This window comes from Arvicola amphibius, chromosome 7 (assembly GCF_903992535.2).
Source record: "Arvicola amphibius chromosome 7, mArvAmp1.2, whole genome shotgun sequence".
Lineage (NCBI taxonomy): Eukaryota > Metazoa > Chordata > Mammalia > Rodentia > Cricetidae > Arvicola > Arvicola amphibius.
In genome coordinates, this window is record NC_052053.1 from 116,291,947 (window position 1) to 116,309,821 (window position 17,875).

At 42.1% G+C, this 17,875-nt stretch overlaps 1 protein-coding gene across 2 annotated transcripts; it reads left to right on the top strand.

Moving 5' to 3' along the window:
* The first annotated feature begins 1,337 nt into the window (after window positions 1-1,337).
* Window positions 1,338-17,009, top strand: Trappc6b (trafficking protein particle complex subunit 6B). Of its 2 annotated transcripts, none has more exons than XM_038337811.1 (6): window positions 1,338-1,654; window positions 9,291-9,358; window positions 10,632-10,749; window positions 13,065-13,148; window positions 15,463-15,556; window positions 16,384-17,009. In XM_038337811.1, exons 1-6 carry the CDS (start codon window positions 1,574-1,576, stop codon window positions 16,413-16,415), a joined length of 477 nt encoding a protein of 158 aa, XP_038193739.1. In that variant the 5' UTR covers window positions 1,338-1,573; the 3' UTR covers window positions 16,416-17,009. The 2 variants fall into 2 exon arrangements, with proteins under 2 accessions (XP_038193739.1, XP_038193740.1); XM_038337812.1 differs by lacking the exon at window positions 1,338-1,654 and adding an exon at window positions 4,670-4,818.
* Window positions 17,010-17,875: the final 866 nt, after the last annotated feature.

The following is a 17,875-nucleotide window of genomic DNA, read 5'->3' on the forward strand; positions in this document are numbered from 1 at the left end:
AGGCTGCTGCTGGTGAGAATGGAGTGGCACCTTGCATCTGCCCCCTTTGTGCTGAAAGTCTCTGAAACTCTGTAATTACAGGCTCAGATCACCCCGTGTGGCTTTCAGGTGGAACTTTTATGTTTGATTCATATGATGAATGACATAAATTAATCTAAATGCTAGAAGGAACATTTTAGGAAAACAGAACAAACAAACCTATGCAGTTGTTCTAAATAACAATGATTCCAAGTTTCTTAAGAACTTTGCCTAGAAAGATTGCAAGGAAAATGTCCTTTAGGAACATCAGCCATTTGCATTGGAGGGAGCTCTACTTGTCCCTTGAATCCCAACTCCCAAAATCTTTGCAGTCAAGATGGTTTTCAGGTTTTTTGTTTGTTTTTGTAATCTGATATTTGCAGTCCGAGCAGCATTTAGAGGCAGGCGTGCTGATGCAAACTTTCAACAGCAGCACTTGTGAGACTGGAGGAGCCCAAAGGTTGAATGAAGTCAGCTTGAGCTACACAGAGACACTCTTCCTGTACCTCCAATTTATTCATTCTTTCCGTTTATGAGACAGGGTTTTACATCTCAAGATGCTCAAATGGGTCACAAACCATATAGCTGCAGATGACAGATCATATTCCTCTTGCCACTTCAGCGGTGTTGTGTGTCCGCATGGACTCCTAAGTGCACCTGGCCATAGTGGCCAAAGGAATCAGATCCTCCCCTGTAGCTGGACTTACAGGCAGTCGAGAGGCACTTAATGTGGGTGCTGAGAACCGAGTTTGAGTTCTCTTAACCACCGGAGATAGCAGAAACATTTTTGTTTGTTTTGTTTCTGGAAACAGGGTTTCTCTGTTTAGCTTTGGAGCCTATTGTAGAACTCGCTCTGTAGACAAGGCAGGTCTCCAACTCACGGAGATATTCCTGTCTCTGCCTCTCGAGTGCTGGTATTAAAGGCACGTGAACTACCACCACCTGCCCAAACAGATTTTTCGCTATTTTTCTTTCTTTCTTTCTTTCTTTCTTTCTTTCTTTCTTTCTTTCTTTCTTTCTTTCTTTCTTTCTTTCTTTCTTTCTTTCTTTCTCACAGGTCTCATTTTGTAATTTATGCTGGTCTCAAACTCAAGGCAATCCTCCTGCCTCAGTGTGCTGGGTGGGATTACATGCATGAACCGCTACGCCCGACTTCCAAGGCAGACCCTTAGGTTTTGCCCTCCAGCTCTAGGGCACCTTTACTCTGCCTCGTCCTGGTGAGAACCTGGGATAGTTGGTAGCAGCTCCCTTGTCGCCTCCCTCCCAGAGCCCAGCAGAGCACCGGAAGTCGCTCATCCCCAGACCGGAAATTGCTCACGCCCCGCTCCCGGCGCCCTCGTCTTGGCGGGGTGTGGAGCTGTCACAGCGTCTCGGGGCCCAGTGGCGGCGGCCCTGGGGAGGGGCGCGGTCGGTCCACGGCGGCCCTCCGCGGCCTTGGCAGCGGGGTTAGGCCGCCGCTCTCGGGGTCTGGCGCGGGCCATCGGCGCGGGCTAACGGGAACCGCGAGTCCCGCACTAAATTGGAGCCTACTCGGCGCTGGAGGCATCGGCGGGAAATGGCTGACGAGGCGTTGTTTTTGCTTCTCCATAACGAGATGGTGTCCGGAGTGTACAAGTCCGCCGAGCAGGGAGAAGTGGTGAGTGCTGCCACGTACCCAGGGGTCCTGCGGGACGCACCCCGGGATCTTGCGGGATGCACCCCGGGGACTTGCAGGATGCACCCCGGGGTCCTGCGGGACGCACCCCGGGATCCTGCGAAACTCACCCCGGGGTCCTGCTGGACGCACCCCAGGGTCCTGCGGGACGCACCCCGAGGTCCTGCGGGACTCTTCCGTTCTTCTCCCGTCCCGCGGCCGCAGATGCCCATTAGGTTTGACCGAACTGGTCCACCTTGAGGCATCCCACAGCATATAACCTGTGTCTCGGCTGTCTGACCCAAGTTATTCTCGTATCCCTTTCTGTTTTGTGTCTTCAGTTTGGAGTATTCGTGTCAGTACAGTATGTTTTTTTGAGTGCATACCACAGATTTTTTAATAATTGGCCCTATGAGGATTTGCTGGAGAGCAGCTGATTTTGGCATATCTGCTTAAATTTCCTGGCGCTCCCAGCACTTGGAGAGGCCCACTACCGCCATCCCAGAGAGACTCTTTCATCTCTTGACTCAAAATAACACTCCACACAATTCCAGGGCCGAACCGTGATGAACCTTGGAGTTAAAGCATAGGAAACCTTGCAAGATTTTTAGCAATAATTATGAATACACTTAAATTAATTACTTAAAATATTTGGTGTTTATTTTATCAGAGCTGGTTTTAGGAGTTTGGCCCCATCCTTACGTCGGATGTGGAAGTTCTTATTTCCTCATGATTCTTATAGGAAACATCTAGTGGGACTGGAATTTAATGATCAAAGTATTGGGTCGCAATTAGGCATACAATCACAGAATGTTATCGAATTTTAGAAATGAGACAGTCTGAAGTTATGGTCAGGTCAGCAGGCTTTTTTTTTTTTTTTTTTTTAAACCCTTTATCCCTGGTTTGCCTGGAACTCGATACGTTTGATCAGGCTGGACTGGAACTCGCAGAGATCCTCCTCTTAACTCTGCTTCCCTAGTGCTGGTATTAAAGGCATGTGCTGACACACCTGGCAGGAGCCCCTTCTTTAATGCTGTTGATAAAGAGGGGCAAGGCCAGGAAAGGAAAGCATCCTGGTTACAGCACAGAGTTAGGAAAGAGTGAGGACTTTGTTTTGGAGACAGGGTCTTACTGTATATCTCTGGCTGGCCTGGAACTTGCTATTTGTAGACCTGGCTGGTTTCAAACTCACAGATATCTGCCTGCCTCTGTCTCCCAGATGTTTCTCAGTGGGAGACTTAAAGTTAGGGAATGGAGTGGTCCATTTGCGTGTTATGAAGATAGCTCAGTGTGTGGACTAGAGAAAGAACTTTGTAGTGAGGAGATGTATTATTGCAGGAGTCGGGGCAGGGGATGGTCGGGGTCTGAACTAAAACAGGTAAGTGAGAGCAGAGAGGAGGCTTAAGAGGTAGGGAGGTGGACTCTAAGCCTTGGTTACATATGGGAATGGAGGTAAAATTAGCCTGTGTAGATAAAGCATGTGGGTTGGATGGATGCACGGCTAGTAAGAGGGGTGAAGAGAAGAGGTACGGAGACTATTGAGCTATATGCAGGCTTAATTTCTGAGACACTTAAGGAACGGTGCTGACAGATTGTAAACCAGAAGAAAGGTGGGCATGGCATAAATAAAATACCATGAGGAAGATGATTGAAGCTGAGGGTTTTGGTTGGTTAGAGTCAGGGTCTTACAGTGTAGCCCTGGTTGACCTGGAGCTTTGCTGTGACCAGGACGGCCCCAAACTACCTCCCAAGGGCTGGGATTAAAAGCGTGTGACTCCACGCCTGGCCTTCAAATTTTTAAAATTTATTTGTGTGGATATTTTGCTTGCGTGTATGCCTGTGCATTCCATGCATGCCCCAATGCCACAGAGCCAGAAGGGGGCTTCATAGTCCCTGGAACTTGAGGTACAGACAGTAGTGAGCTGCCGTGTACCCAGGACTTCTGGAAGAACAGCTAGTGCTTGTAACTGCTGAGCCATCCCAGCAGCCTCCTCACATTCTATTTCTTCTTTTTCCTTTCTTTCTTTCCTTTCTTCCTTCCTTCCTTTTTTCTTTCTTTCTTTCTTTCTTTCTTTCTTTCTTTCTTTCTTTCTTTCTTTCTTTCTTTCTTTCTTTCTTTCTTTCTTTCTTTCTTTCTATTTGGTATTTTGAGACAGGGTTTCTCTGTATCCCTTTGTTAGACCAGACTGGCCTTAAACTCACAGAGATCCACCAGCCTCCGCCTCCTGAGTGCTGCCTCTGAGTGGCATGCACCACCACTGCCCAGCTTAAATCCTGTTTCTAATTATACTATCTATAACAGATGCCCTCCACCTTTACACATTTGTTATTTTCCCTAAGCTTACATTTATGCTTTTCTCACCCCCAAACAATTAATAATACATTCATTCCTTTATCTTTTATCATGAAATCCCACCCCTTTTTCCCTCTCCCTCCCTCCCTTTATTTCTTTCCAGACAGGGTTTCTCTGTATAACGGCTCTGACTGTCCTGGAACTTCACTCTGTAGACCAGGCTTGCCTTGAACTCACAGACATTCGCTTGCCTCTCCCTCCGGAGTGCTGGGATTAAAGATGTATCCTTCCACTGCCTGGCTTCCCATCCTTTATCTCATCTTCCTACTTTTTAATTCACTTTTTCAGTGGGTTAGCCCAAAATAATACAAACATAGTTGTTCTGTTCACAACAGATCCTTATAAACAAACAAACAAAAAACCCAAAAGCTTTGAATTGTTTACCTGTTTCAGTGTATTTGAGTTGGGAGGGGAAAATCAACAGGGAGCAACAATGCTGACAAGGATAACTGGGTGTTTTACTACTCAGTCCTGGCTGGCTTGGGCTCCCAGAGCTCCGCTGCCTTGGAGTGCTGGAATTAGAGACGTGCGCCACCATGCAGCCTGGTTTTTATTTATTTATTTTTTTAAGTTACTTTCTGAGGAGACTTTCCCACTCCAGTGGCCTTTGTGACGTATGCTATGGCAGACAGTGGTCCATTATCCTCATTTCATACACTTGCAAAATAGTTCGCCTTTGATGAGTACATGGACCTCCATTAGTTGGTGTGGAAGACATTCTCAAAGACAAGAAAGCAACAGGGTCTGATCATGCTACGAAATGCTACAAAATGTTTCCAGCTAGAGAAGGCCGAGGAATCCAGAAGTTGAGAAGGTAACAGTGGTTGTGAGCACAGTCTGAAACACACATGCAAACTGTTTTGGTGGCTCTTATGTTATTATCAGGTGACAGTGATGCTGTGAGATTGTTTTTGTTTTGACGAAATATAAATCTTTTCAACATTCTTATTTTACTTTATTTTGTGTGTATGGGTGCTGTCTGTGTACTAATTTTGCCCCTGGTAGCTGTGACACTGTATACCTGTGAGAGGAGAACCTGGTACAGTCAGCTCTTGTTTCAGAGGGTTCCAGGGTCAGCTTAGGTTCCACTGTTGCTAACAAGCACCTTTACCTACTAAGCCATCTCAGTGACTTCTTTTTTCCTTTTTTTTAAATTTAAAAACTTTTAGAATGTGTCTGGATATTTTGCTTGTATGTATATACACAGATACATATATATGCATTGTATCTATGCAATACCTAAGGTGGCTAGAAGAGGGAGGGCATCAGATCTTCTAGAACTGCAGTTACAGACGGTTGTGAGCTGTTATATGGGTGCTGGGAATTGAACCCAGGTCCTCGGTAAGAGCTCTTAGTGGCTGTTGTTTTAGGTTTAGGGGTACTTCTAGGTCTTAAGAGAAAAATATTGTGATGTGTCAGTGAGACTCCGTGGGTGTAGCTTCTGACATTTCTAGGGACAGTCTCACAGCAAACTTCTATTCCTCAGGCTCTTACAGTCGTTCTGCCTCTTTGGCAACGTTCCCTGAGCCTCAGGTGCAGGAGTTGTGTTGTAGATGTATCAGCTGGGATTTGACTCTACCCCCGCATTTTGAATGGTTGTGGTTTTCTGTAGTGGTCTCTGTCTGTTGCAAAAAGAGATTTGCTTGATGAAGGGTGAGATCTTCACACCATATCTAAAGATTTTGAGCTAGGAACTTCAAATGAGGGAGAATTTGTGACGTTTTTCTTTTTGGGTTACTTCACACAATGTGGTCTTTTCTAGTTCTGTCCATTTACTGGGGTAGGCCCTTGGGAAGGACGTGCAGAGTCTGCTGGGGGAGAGGCTGGATGTGACTTCTTTTTACAGTATTTCTCCCCCACTTGTGCGATGATCCCTGAGCCTTGAGAGGAGGGTGGATGACATAGATGCCCTGTGTAGGGATGAGCACTCTGCAGTCGTAGTCTGCTCCTGGTGGCCAGAGTGCCTTTGTTAATCACCATCGGCTGCAGACAAGTCCCCGATGAGGTTGAGAGATGCATTAACTGTGGGTATAAAGATGAATTACTAGGTGTTGCTTCAGTACTATATCCATTTAGCAGAGTCGTAGTAATAGGTTCTCCCCTTGGGGTTTTTTTTTTTTTTTTTTTTTTTTTGGTCTTTACAGAATCTAGATGGTAATCCTATGGCTGATGTATACTTAGAAAAGATTTTTTTTTCATTCCATCATTCTATAGGCTGTCTCTTCTCTTCACTTTGTTGACTGTTAAATGTAGGAACCCTTTATTGCATATGATCTTGTATGTCAGTTGTTTATTTTTGAGACAAGGGTTTCTCTGTAGCTTTGGAGCCAGTCCAGGAACTTGCTCTGTAGACCAGGATGGCTTCGAACTCACAGAGATCCACCTGTCTCTGCCTTCCAAGTGCTTCCCCGCCCGGCGAATTTCAGATTTTTACATTAAGGTTTCTGATCCATTTGAATTCATTTTTGTGCAGAGCTAGAGATCTATTTTCATTCTTTTACCTTGAACATCCAGTTTTTTCAGGGATTTCACCCCACCCCCTGCACACACCCCAGATGTTAGGGACTGTACCCAGGGTCTTATGTGATTCTCCCACTAGGTAAGTGTTCTGTCATTTAGCTGCATCCCTAGCTTTGTTCACTAATGTATGTTTTGCTATTTTTATGAAAAATCAGCTGTGGCTATGTGAGTTTGTTTCTGGGATTGGTCTCTGCGTCTGTTTTTGTGCCAACATCATGCTGTTTTCGTACTGTAGAACTGGAGTGTGATAGAAAATCAGATATTGTGATGTCTCTAGCATTACTCTTTCCACTCAGGATTGCTTTGGTTTATGTGAATCTGATACAGTTTTTAGGTTTCATTTGTCTGGTTCTGTGAGGATGTTACTCGAATTTTGATAGGGTTTGGGTGCTTCCACAATATATGTTCTAATCCATGAACACAAGAGGTATTTCATCTATTGCCTTCTTTTTTCCTTCTTTTCTTCAGCTTTATTTTTTTAATTTAATTTTTTTGAGAATTTGGTGCATTAGTACTGTTTTTGCACCATTTCCACTCCTTTTTTTCTCTTCCAACTTACCCATGTCCCCCCAATTTCAAACATGAAATTAATTATTATACACACACACACACACACACACACACACACACACACACACACACACACAGAGTCCCTCTAGTGTTGTTTAGAGCTGTAGTATTGTATGTATTGTTCAGGGCTGACCACTTGGGATTGGATAACCTGTAAGGGACTCCTCCCTCAAGAAGACTGATTCTCCCTCACTTTGCGGTCCCTAATTGTTCATAGCTCCTCATTTAGGGGCAGGACCTGTGAGGTCTCCCATTTCTTGGTATGCCAGCTGGTATTTTTATTGTGTAGGTGACTGTGTTGTTGAGAGTTTACGAGTGCAGCTTCCCTGTCAGATACAGGAGGCACGAGAAAGTCTCATAGCAGATAATATGGTCCTCTGGCTCTTGCAGTTTTTTGCACCCCTCCCCATATTCCCTGAGCCTTACGTATAGAGGTTGCATTGTGAATGTCTGTTGGCATTGGGCAGCTCACAGCCAGTTGTCTCTGTCTTACTGTTGTGTTTCTGTAATGGTCTCCATCTGCTGCAGAAGAAACACATCTAGGCATAAAGTAAGTATTGAGAGTGCAGTTAGAAATTATACTGGCTTAGGAAAAGGGCAGTGGAGGTTCTCCTCTGGAGTTCATGACTTCACAGGTAGTTGGCTAGGGTCGTAGTACCAGGCACGAGTTCCTTCCTCTTGAACAGGGCTTATGTCCAACTAGGTGGTTGCTGGTTACCCTCAAGACTTAAGTGCCAGTGCTGTACCGTTGGGGACATTCTGCCATGCTGGTCGTTTTTGTGGTTTATAGGCATCCCAGCTGGGTAGGACTGTTGATTGCTGTTTTCCTTTGGCAGTTTGCATACCATATTTGGATAGTGTGGTAGCTAGCCTTCAGGGAGTGTACTTCTAATCCGTTCCAGCCCAGTTCATGCAAGCTCTGTACATGAAGTGTGTTGTGTCTTCATCAATAGGGTTTTCTTACTTCAGGTTCTGGGAGGCAGCCAAGGACAAGGGCAATAGCCTATATTGTTTTGGAAAATTTCCTGAGCTCCTCTTAGCAGCAGCTCTCAGAGCAGTGTCCCACACCTGGCACTGAGGTTTTCCTTAGTTAGCCTGTGGCTCTGGGGTGAGCTTTATTCAAGTGTGTGTGTGTCTGTGTGTGCATGCATGCGTGCCATACTCACAGTGTACATGTGGGAGTCGGGACAAATTGAGTTGGACCCACCGGAGCGAGCCAAGTCAATTTGTCCTCTGACTCCCACATGTGCATTGTGAGTATGGCACGCACACGTGTACACACACTAGATGTAAGACAAATTTAGGACTGTTAAGTTGCTTACTTACAAAGGTGCTTGCTGCCAAGCCTGAGGACCTGAGTTGAATTCATATGGGGAAAGAGAACTAATGTCTACAAACTGTCCTCTTCTGCTTGTGTGCCGTGATGGCCCCCTCAAAACACTTATAGTAGGGACTGGTTAAGAGCACTAGTTGTTCTCCCAGAGGACCCTGGATCAATTCCCAGCACCCACATGGCAGCTCACAACTGTCTGTAACTCCGAGATCTGACACCCCAAAACACCAATGTATATAAAGATAAAATAAATATAAAAAGAGAAAAAAATACTTAAAATAAAACATTTAAATAGAAAGTTGTTAAAGTTTTTATTGTGAGCCTCTTCTACCTTTAAAGTAATTGTGAATTGCCCCCCCCCCCCAATTTTTTTTTTGTAAGTGGTATATAGAAAAGATACTGATTGGGCTGGAGAGATGGAGAGAGTACTTTGTGCTCTTCCAGAGGTCCTGAGTTCAATTCCCAGCAACTACATGGTGGCTCACAACTATCTGCAATAAGATCTGGTGCCCTCTTCTCTGTAGGCATACTTGCAGGCAGAACATTGTATATATAATAAATAAATCTTTAAAAAAATAAGAGGTATTGATTAAAAAAATTTAGTTTGTGTGTATGTCCATGTGTGTCCATGTCCCCAACTGCCATGTGCATGTCATAGTGCACATGTGGAGGTCAGAGAGCTCCTGGAGTTCTTTCTCTCCTTTAGCATGGCCCTATGGGTTAAGTCATCAGGGTTGGTGGTAAGTACTTTTACATGTTGAGCCATATTCCTGGCCTCTGATTTCTAGTTCACTGTTTTAAAATACAGATGTCTTAGAATTCTAAAAGTATTCAATTTTTTCTTTTTTCTTTTTTTTGGCTAGGAAAATGGACGATGTATCACTAAGCTGGAAAACATGGGGTTTCGAGTGGGACAAGGACTGATAGAAAGGTGAGCAGTATGGATTTGGAAATTTTCTTCCAGGTAGGTTATAAACACAGACCAATTTTAAATCCTTACAGAAGCTTGAGATGCTTTGTTTTCAATTCTTCTCTGCTTTGTGGTTGATAAGTTGAACATGTTCTTAAGAGGCTGCTGGTGTATCAGTCGTAGACCATGTGTTCAGTGAGCGTGAGGCCCTGGGCTCCAGCACTGGAAAAAACATAATTCTCCTTAGATCTGGTGCTACTTTAACTCTGTTATTCAGGCTTTATTATTTTTTGTTCATGGACATGGCCCTGCTGTGTGACCCAGACTGTCTTCAGACTTATTATTCCTGCTGTCAGTCCTCTGACTGCTGGGATTGTAACTGTCCCTCTACTGTGCCCAGCTTCCTATTTCATAATTGAGGAAGACCTATTTTACATAGGTGATTTTTTTTCCCCATGAAAGGACTAATACAGTGAAATTCCTACTTTCAGTCTCATTGCATTTTCTGCTTAGGGCTTAGTAGGTTTTTAAAAATGGAATGAAATTTTGTTTAACTGCATAGGCATAGAAATGCCTTGAAGTCTGTTTATGATCTTTGCTTTTTTGTATTCCTTTCTGAATATCTAAATAGTTGAATTTAGATAGATTATGTTTTACATAAAACACTCCAATTATGCTTACTTTTTGGGCAGGAGGGTTTCGAGACAATGTTTCTCTGTGTTAACCTTGACTGTCCTGGAACTTGCTCTGTAGACCAGGCTGGCCCCAAACTCACAGAGATCTGCCTGTATCTGCCTCTTGAGTGCTGGGATTAAAGGTGTGTGCCACCACTGCCCGACTTTTTCTGTCTTTTCTTTCCTTTTTTTCTTGTTGAGATAGAGTTTCATACTGTATCCCAATGTTCCACCCTGCCCTGGAACTCGTATAGTCTAGGTTGGGACTCAGACCCGTGGAGACCTTACCTCAGCCTCTGGAGTGCTTGGATTATAGCACAAACCACCATGCTCACTTGCGTCATTTTTGGTTTTTTTTGTGTGTGCTAATTAATTATGACTGAAAGCATGACTGACTAATAACAAATGGACTCTTGAGCCCCATGATTACATAACAGATTGTTCATCCACTGAGATGAGATGGGCTTTGGTTGGTCTTTATCCCTGTATGATTGTCAGTAAATGTCTAGTGCTAATGGCATTTAGAAATTAGTAAATAATTTGCTTCTTCTTAGAAAAAACTTCCTCCTTTGTTTCCTTTGGAAGAAATATATTGTATTACTTCGAGTTGCTCTTTTTAGGTTTACGAAAGATACTGCAAGGTTCAAGGATGAATTAGACATCATGAAGTTCATATGTAAAGATTTTTGGACTACAGTATTCAAGAAACAAATTGATAATCTAAGGACAAATCATCAGGTATTTAGATAAATCTGTTCTTTGTTGATTTGAAGACCTATTTTCTGAAAGTCACTTACTGTGAATGTCCTTTGTATCAAGTATTTACTTTCCTATGGTTGTGTGTGATGTGTGTGGGAATGTAGCTGCTTGCGTGGCTCATATATCACAGTGAGGGTAGAGGACAGCTTCCGGGAGTTTTCACCTACTGAAATTTCCAGGATCCAGAAGAGATTGTGAGGCTTGTGCACAAGTGCTTTTACATGTTGAGCTATCTTTGTTGACCCTTAATTTACTTATTTAAATTAAATTTTTTGAGAATTTGTTTTTATGTACATAAGAGCACCAGGTGCATACGGTGGCCATAAGAGGCTGCTGGATTTCTTGCAGCCGGAGTTACAGAAGTCTGTGAGCTTCAGTGTTCCCTCTGGCCCTGAACCTGGGTCCTATGCAAATGTAGCAGGTGATCCTAATAGCTGAGCCATCTGTCTCTCCACTCACCTAGGACTCTTTTTTTTTGGTGGGGGGGGAATAAACTTCATGTTTTTCTAATAATATTGGTAAGTCAAGTCTTTTTCTCTAGTAGGGTAAAGGAAATAAGGAAGAGCCATAGTTATCATTAACTATAACTGTTTCTTTCCTCTAATTACATAAATTGTGTTAAAATTTAAAATGTAGCATCAGGAGGCAGAAGCAAGTGGATCTCTGAGTTTGAGGCCAGCATGGTCCACAGAATGAGTTCCAGGACAGCCAGGGTGACATAGAAAAACCCTGTCTTGACCCCCCCCCCCCCCTTAAAAAAAAAGTAGCAAATGAGGGCTGGAAAGATAACTCAGTGGTAACCACTAAGCGTTCATTGCTCTTCTAGAGGACCTGAGTCTGGTTCCCAGAGCCCATGACAGATGTCTCACAAGCTCTTACTATTTTAGTTCCAGGAGGATTCAGTGTGTTGTGTCTGGCTTCTTTGGGAATCCACATGCATGTACACACACATAACTATAAACATATAATTAAAAATAAAAACCCAGCTGGGCATGGTAGTACGTGCAACAAAACAAAAAGTAGCCTCTATCAGTGAGCAAAGGGACACCTCATTTTTGGTATTTTTATACCTAGGGCTTTCTACATTCAGGGTGGCAGGAACATCATTCATGGCAGTGATTCAGTGAGAAAGAGATCAGTCTGTGGTTAAACCTGAATAACTCACTGGCTACAAGTTTGTGCCACGACTGGGTCTATGAATAGAGGTGGATAAAACAGGGTCCTTTTTAGCATTAGTGAAGGGTCCCTGGACACAGCTCTTCATTCCACTGACTAGAAATGATAAAATAGATCTTCTTTTCCAAAACATATTTTTCAATAAAACTGTTAGAACTGGGAAAAATAAAATTTGTAGAATGTAGCACAACAGAGTAATTGGTTTAGGATTGATTTATTATTATTCAGAAATATGATAGTATTCAGAACTATATAATATTTATATCTTTAGAATAATTTCTGATTTTTTTTTTGGCTTTGGAGCCTGTCCTGGAACTAGCTCTTGTAGACCAGGCTGGCCTCAAATTCACAGAGATCTGCTTGCCTCTGCCTCCCAAGTGCTGGTATTAAAGGTGTGCACCACCACCACCCTGCTAGAATAATTTCTAAAGTCTAAATCGTAGACCATATTTAACTCTTAAATAACTTGCTTTGGTTTGACTAGAGAGATGGCTCAGTTAAGGGCTTGTGCTGTTCTAACAGAGGACCCGAGTTCAGTTCCCAGGATCACTGTCAGGCACTCATAGCTGCCTGTATTTCCAGCTCCAGGAGATCTGATGTTTTTTCTGACCTCAGTGAGCAGCTACACTGATGTGCACATTTTCACACACAGATACACACAAATTTTTTTTTTTTTTAAATTTTCAAAGCAGAGTTCTCTGTGTAACAGCCCTGGCTGTCCTGGAACTCTCTTTGTAGACCAATCTGTACTCATAGAGATCCGCCTGGCTCTGCCTGCCAAGTGCTGGGATTAATGGTATGTGCCAAGATCGACTACCCACACAATTTTAAGAAGTGAATCTTATAAAAGAACTTGTTTGGGTGTGCATTTGTTGGTTTGTATTTTTATTTATTGATTGATTGATTCATTCACCTGTCTCTGTCTGTCTGTCTGTCTATAGCTGTATGTGTCTATTTATCTACCTGTCTTATCTATTTTATCTATTCACTCTATAGTCAGGCTGCTGACTTTGTGATGGAATCATAGCCATGGGAAACTACACCCGCCTAGGGAAAGGTAATTTTTAAGGATTGAAGACTAGATTGACTTCTGATATTGTTTTTTGATTGTTAAACAGGGGATATATGTGCTTCAGGACAACAAATTTCGACTGCTTACTCAGCTATCTGCGGGAAAACAGTATTTAGAACATGCATCAAAGGTATTAATAAAATTTGATTTTGTAATAAAACAAAAAATTTATAATAACAGGAAAAATTACAAAGCCAATCACAACTGATTGAAATTAAACACAGTAATTTCAGCAGCTCACTGAGGAGCCCATGCTCATGTTAAGTGTTCCTTTTTTTTCTTTCTAAATTTTTTTTATTTTCTTATTTTGCATGTATGAGTGTTTGCCTGCTATTGTGCGCTATTTCGGTGCCTGATGCTTGAGGAGATGGTGAGCTTCCATGTGGGTGCTGGGGATTGAATTCCTGTCCTTTGCAAGAATAACAAGTGGTCTTAACCATTGAGCCAACTCTCCAGCCCCCTATTTTTTCTTAACCTGAATGTTAAGAATGCCTTTTAGTAAACTGTTTGCCAGTGGCAGCGGCAGCAGTTCATGCCTTTCTCCTAGCACTTGGAAGGCAGTGGTAGGCAGTTTGAGGCCAGCTGGTATTAAAGGCCTGTCACTGTGCCTGACAGAATAACAAATTTTAATGTAAGTGTTCCTTTGCAATAATTAAAGTGTCTAAGCAAGTATAATTTGCTACTTATTTGTAAATATTTGTTCATTTTTCAATTTTCTTTCTTTTTTTTAAAAAAAAAGATTTATTTATTCATTATGTATACAACATTCTGCCTCCCTGTATGCCTGCAGGCCAGAGGAGGGCGCAAGATCTCATTACAGATGGTTGTGAGCCACCATGTGGTTGCTGGGAATTGAACCCAGGATCTCTGGAAGAGCAGCCAGTGCTCGTAACCACTGAGCCATCTCTCCAGCCCCCATTCTTCAATTTTCTATTAAGTTTTACAAATTACCATACAAAGATAAATCATACAAAGATTTCATGATTCTTCATGTATGCTTTGTTCTTATTGGTCCTCCTCGCCTACCGCCCTCCCCTTGTCTGCCTCCTTCGTGCTGACCTCCTAAGTGCCCCCTGATAGCCCCCTTCTGCCTTCGTGTCACAGCGACTATAGTGCCCGCTTTGTTTATGAGAATTTCCCTCCTGTATCGGAAATAGATTGCAAATGCAGTGTAGTTATGTAGAAGTCACAGAGCTAGAACCATATGAAGTTAGGCTTCAAGCATTTTTATGGTTAATATACATACATACATATGCACACACATACACATTATTGCTCTTTTTATTCACATTTTACTATTTTTAGTTTCCACTTAACTTTGGGGCATCTTACTTTCTTCAGGTGTGAAGAATAAGTTAAAGATTTTTCTTGCTGGCGTACTGAATTGATGTCTGCTGAGTTAAGAGCTCCTATTACAAAGCCCAGGCTAGTCTCCAGCTTGTAGTGATCCACTTGCCTGAGCCACTTTGAGTTCTAGGATTACAGACAAGCCTCATAGCTACACTTTAAGTCTTAAACAAAATGAGATGTTTGGTTGTAGGAAGCTGGATGCGATAGCACATGCTTGTAATCCCAGTATTTGGGAGATGGAAGTTGGAGTAGGAAGTTTGAGCCCTGACTGACTGACTTGAGACCCAGTTTCAAAGAGGAAAAAGGAAAAAGAAGCACAGAGATCTTTGCTTAGTCAGCAGTATCGATAGGAAGGCTGAGAAGATAGAAATTAAGGAGGCTAAAGTGCCTAGCTGTGCTAAGCTTCTAGTTAGATCCCTGTGCACAGCATGGAGAACACTCACAGGCCAGCACTGTTGCTTCTTTTTTTAAAATATTTATTTATTTATTTATTAAGTATACAATATTCTGTCTGCATATATGCCTGCAGGCCAGAAGAGGGCACCAGATCTCATTACAGATGAGCCACCATGTGGTTGCTGGGAATTGAACTCAGGACCTTTGGAAGAGCAGACAATGCTCTTAACCGCTGAGCCATCTCGCCAGCCCAGCACTGTTATTTCTTGACCTAAACTTAACCTGTTGCTGTTCTGCGGTTACACTAGATTCAGAGTCTTGTTCTGCAGCCCCAGGTTGGTTAAGGTGTCATTTACCCATGTACAATTACACATGTACATGTACATGCCATGTACAATTAGCTTTAACTCCAACAGTCTTTTTATAGTGTCTGCACTGTTTCTTTCTAGTTAGAGGTTGTGTGGCCTTGAACTCAGAGATGAGCTTGCTTCTGGATTAAAGGCCAGCTTCACAGCTTCCTTCTTCCTTACCCCTGCCTTCTCCTCTTGCTCTCACCTCTGTCCTCCCCTTCTCTCATTCTCCTGTTTAAATACAGCAGTGATGTATTGACAGCATAGCTTAAATCAGTTCCCTGTTTACCAATACCTTATTGTTTTTGTAAATCCTTAAGATTTTTTTGTATTTTTTCCTCCTTTTAGTATCTAGCATTTACATGTGGCTTAATCAGAGGTGGCTTGTCAAACTTGGGAATAAAAAGTATTGTAACAGCTGAAGTATCTTCAATGCCTGCCTGTAAGTTTGTTCATCTTACATATGTTTTACATCTTTTTTTTTTTCAGGTCTGTTTCTTTTAAATGTAGAAGAAACTAAATTTTGAAACTTTCATTTTAGTATCATTTATTTCACATTTATTTTGGTAATATGTAATATCTTTTCACTCAAGGACTAACCAAGAACAAAATTTAATTGAGTTTCAATATTTCTTTTCATTTTTTTTTTCCTTTTTTTTCCCCCAGGACAGGGTTTCTCTGTGTAGCTTTGGGGCCTATCCTGGAACTCTCTCCGTGTACCAGGCTGGCCTTGAACTCACAGATATCCTCCTGTCTCTGTGTCCAAAGTGCTGGGATTAAAGGCGTGTGCCACCACTGCCCAACTGGATTTTTTTTCTATCCACTGACAAATTAGTAATGAAATACTCAGAATTGCTAGGCATGGTGACTCACGCCTTTAACCCCAGCACTGAGGAAGCAGAGGCAGACAGTATCTGTGAATTCGAAGCTTGCCTAGTCTGGTCTACATGGTGAACTCCAAGCCAGGGCTACATAATAAGACCTCCTTGTCTCAGAAAACACACATATACACACACAGAGACACACACACATGGGGGGGGGTTATGTGAGAGGAGGAAGACACCCAGGATATGGGAAGGACACCTCCTCATAAACTAGACAACTGTCCAATGGGATAGACTTTATTGGCTACCTTAAGGAGTACGAAAAGACCTTTGACACAGCAAGTTCTTTGAGTGAAACTACTTCCTGAATGGAAATGAATATACTTGTTTTCCTTATGCCTGAAAATCAAAGAGTAATTGTTTTGTTTTCTGTTCTGTTCTTCAGGCAAATTCCAGGTGATGATACAGAAGCTGTAGAGTGCAGTGACACACGGGCGAGGCCGCTCCTGTGCCAAGTACTACAAGTGCTGATCTCCGCTCACCGTTGCGGTCTGTGCTGGAGCAGAGGGCTTACCTCACCAGATTCACATAGACCAAATCGAAGGCTATCGATAAGGTCCTTCCACCATGACGTAAACTAGCTGAACTGTTTGACTGATGTCAGTGAACTCGACACCAAGATGTACAGCTCTTTATTTTAAACATCTTTATTTCCTAGTGTGATATGTATTTAACCATAGATTGAGAAGTGAAACTCAGGGTGTGTTGAATTGCTGTATAAAAAAATATGCACCAATCAGAATAGTTTCTATTCAAATGACCAAAATTTGTTAAAGTATAAATGTGTTTTAGTTATTTAAAAAAAAACAAACCACTATGCTAAATTAAGCTTAATTTTTATTGTATTGTTTATAATTTATTTCTCTCGAGAATTTGTATGCTTATATAAGGATTTCATTTATACATTGTATGTTTATATGTATATATAAATACATATGTTACTGTCTAAATTGTTTGAAGACTTAATTTTACTTTTAATAAATTTCAGTCTTTGAGCCCTCCACCGATTAATTGAAGTGAAATGTAGATTAGCTTGGTAACTGTAGCACTAGAGAATATTAGGTATGTTGGAAGTAATTTTTATACTAACTCCTTTTATCCTTTTAAAAATATTTCATTTTAGTTTGTGTGTGTGTGTGTGTGTGTGTGTGTGTATCAATTTTCCTGTCTGTTCTGTTGGTGAAACTTAGGTTGACCCTATAACTTAGTGCTTGTAAACAGTGCTATAGTAAACACCTATGAGCAAAAATCCCTGGTTTGGTAATTTGGAGTCTTTCAGGTAATACCTGAGTGCTAGAGTTGGACCACATAGTAGGTCTTTTTTGAGGAGCCTCCATACTGATTCTGTACTGGCTGGACAAGTTTACATTCTCAGCCCTCCATTTTGTCTACAGCCTGACCAGAACTGTTGTCTTAAGCAGTGCCGTGCTGAGATGCTGAGATGGGATCCCAAGTTGCAGTTCTCCTCTGGCTAGCGATACTGAGCACTTTCCACTCTGTTTATTGGTCTCTGGTACCTTCTTTGTGAGAACTGTATACTCATTTCATTAGTCAGTGTGTACTTCATTAATTGTAGCCAAAATGTAACTTCTTTTAGTAGAAACAAGGAAAAAGTTAAGTTATTAAAGAGATTATAAGGAAAATTGAATATGCTTTTTCTTGAGGTGATAGCAGACTTAAAAGGCTTACATATAAAAATAAAGTCATAAAGTACTACTTTTATGATCTTCTAGTGAAGGCCTTTCCAAAACATAGATAAATGGTAAAGGGAAATGGCAAACAAAACAAAAAACAAAAATGAAACAACCCCCCCCCCCCATCTGTATTAGTTAGGTTTCCATTGCTGTGATTAAAACTATGACCAAGAACAGCTTGGG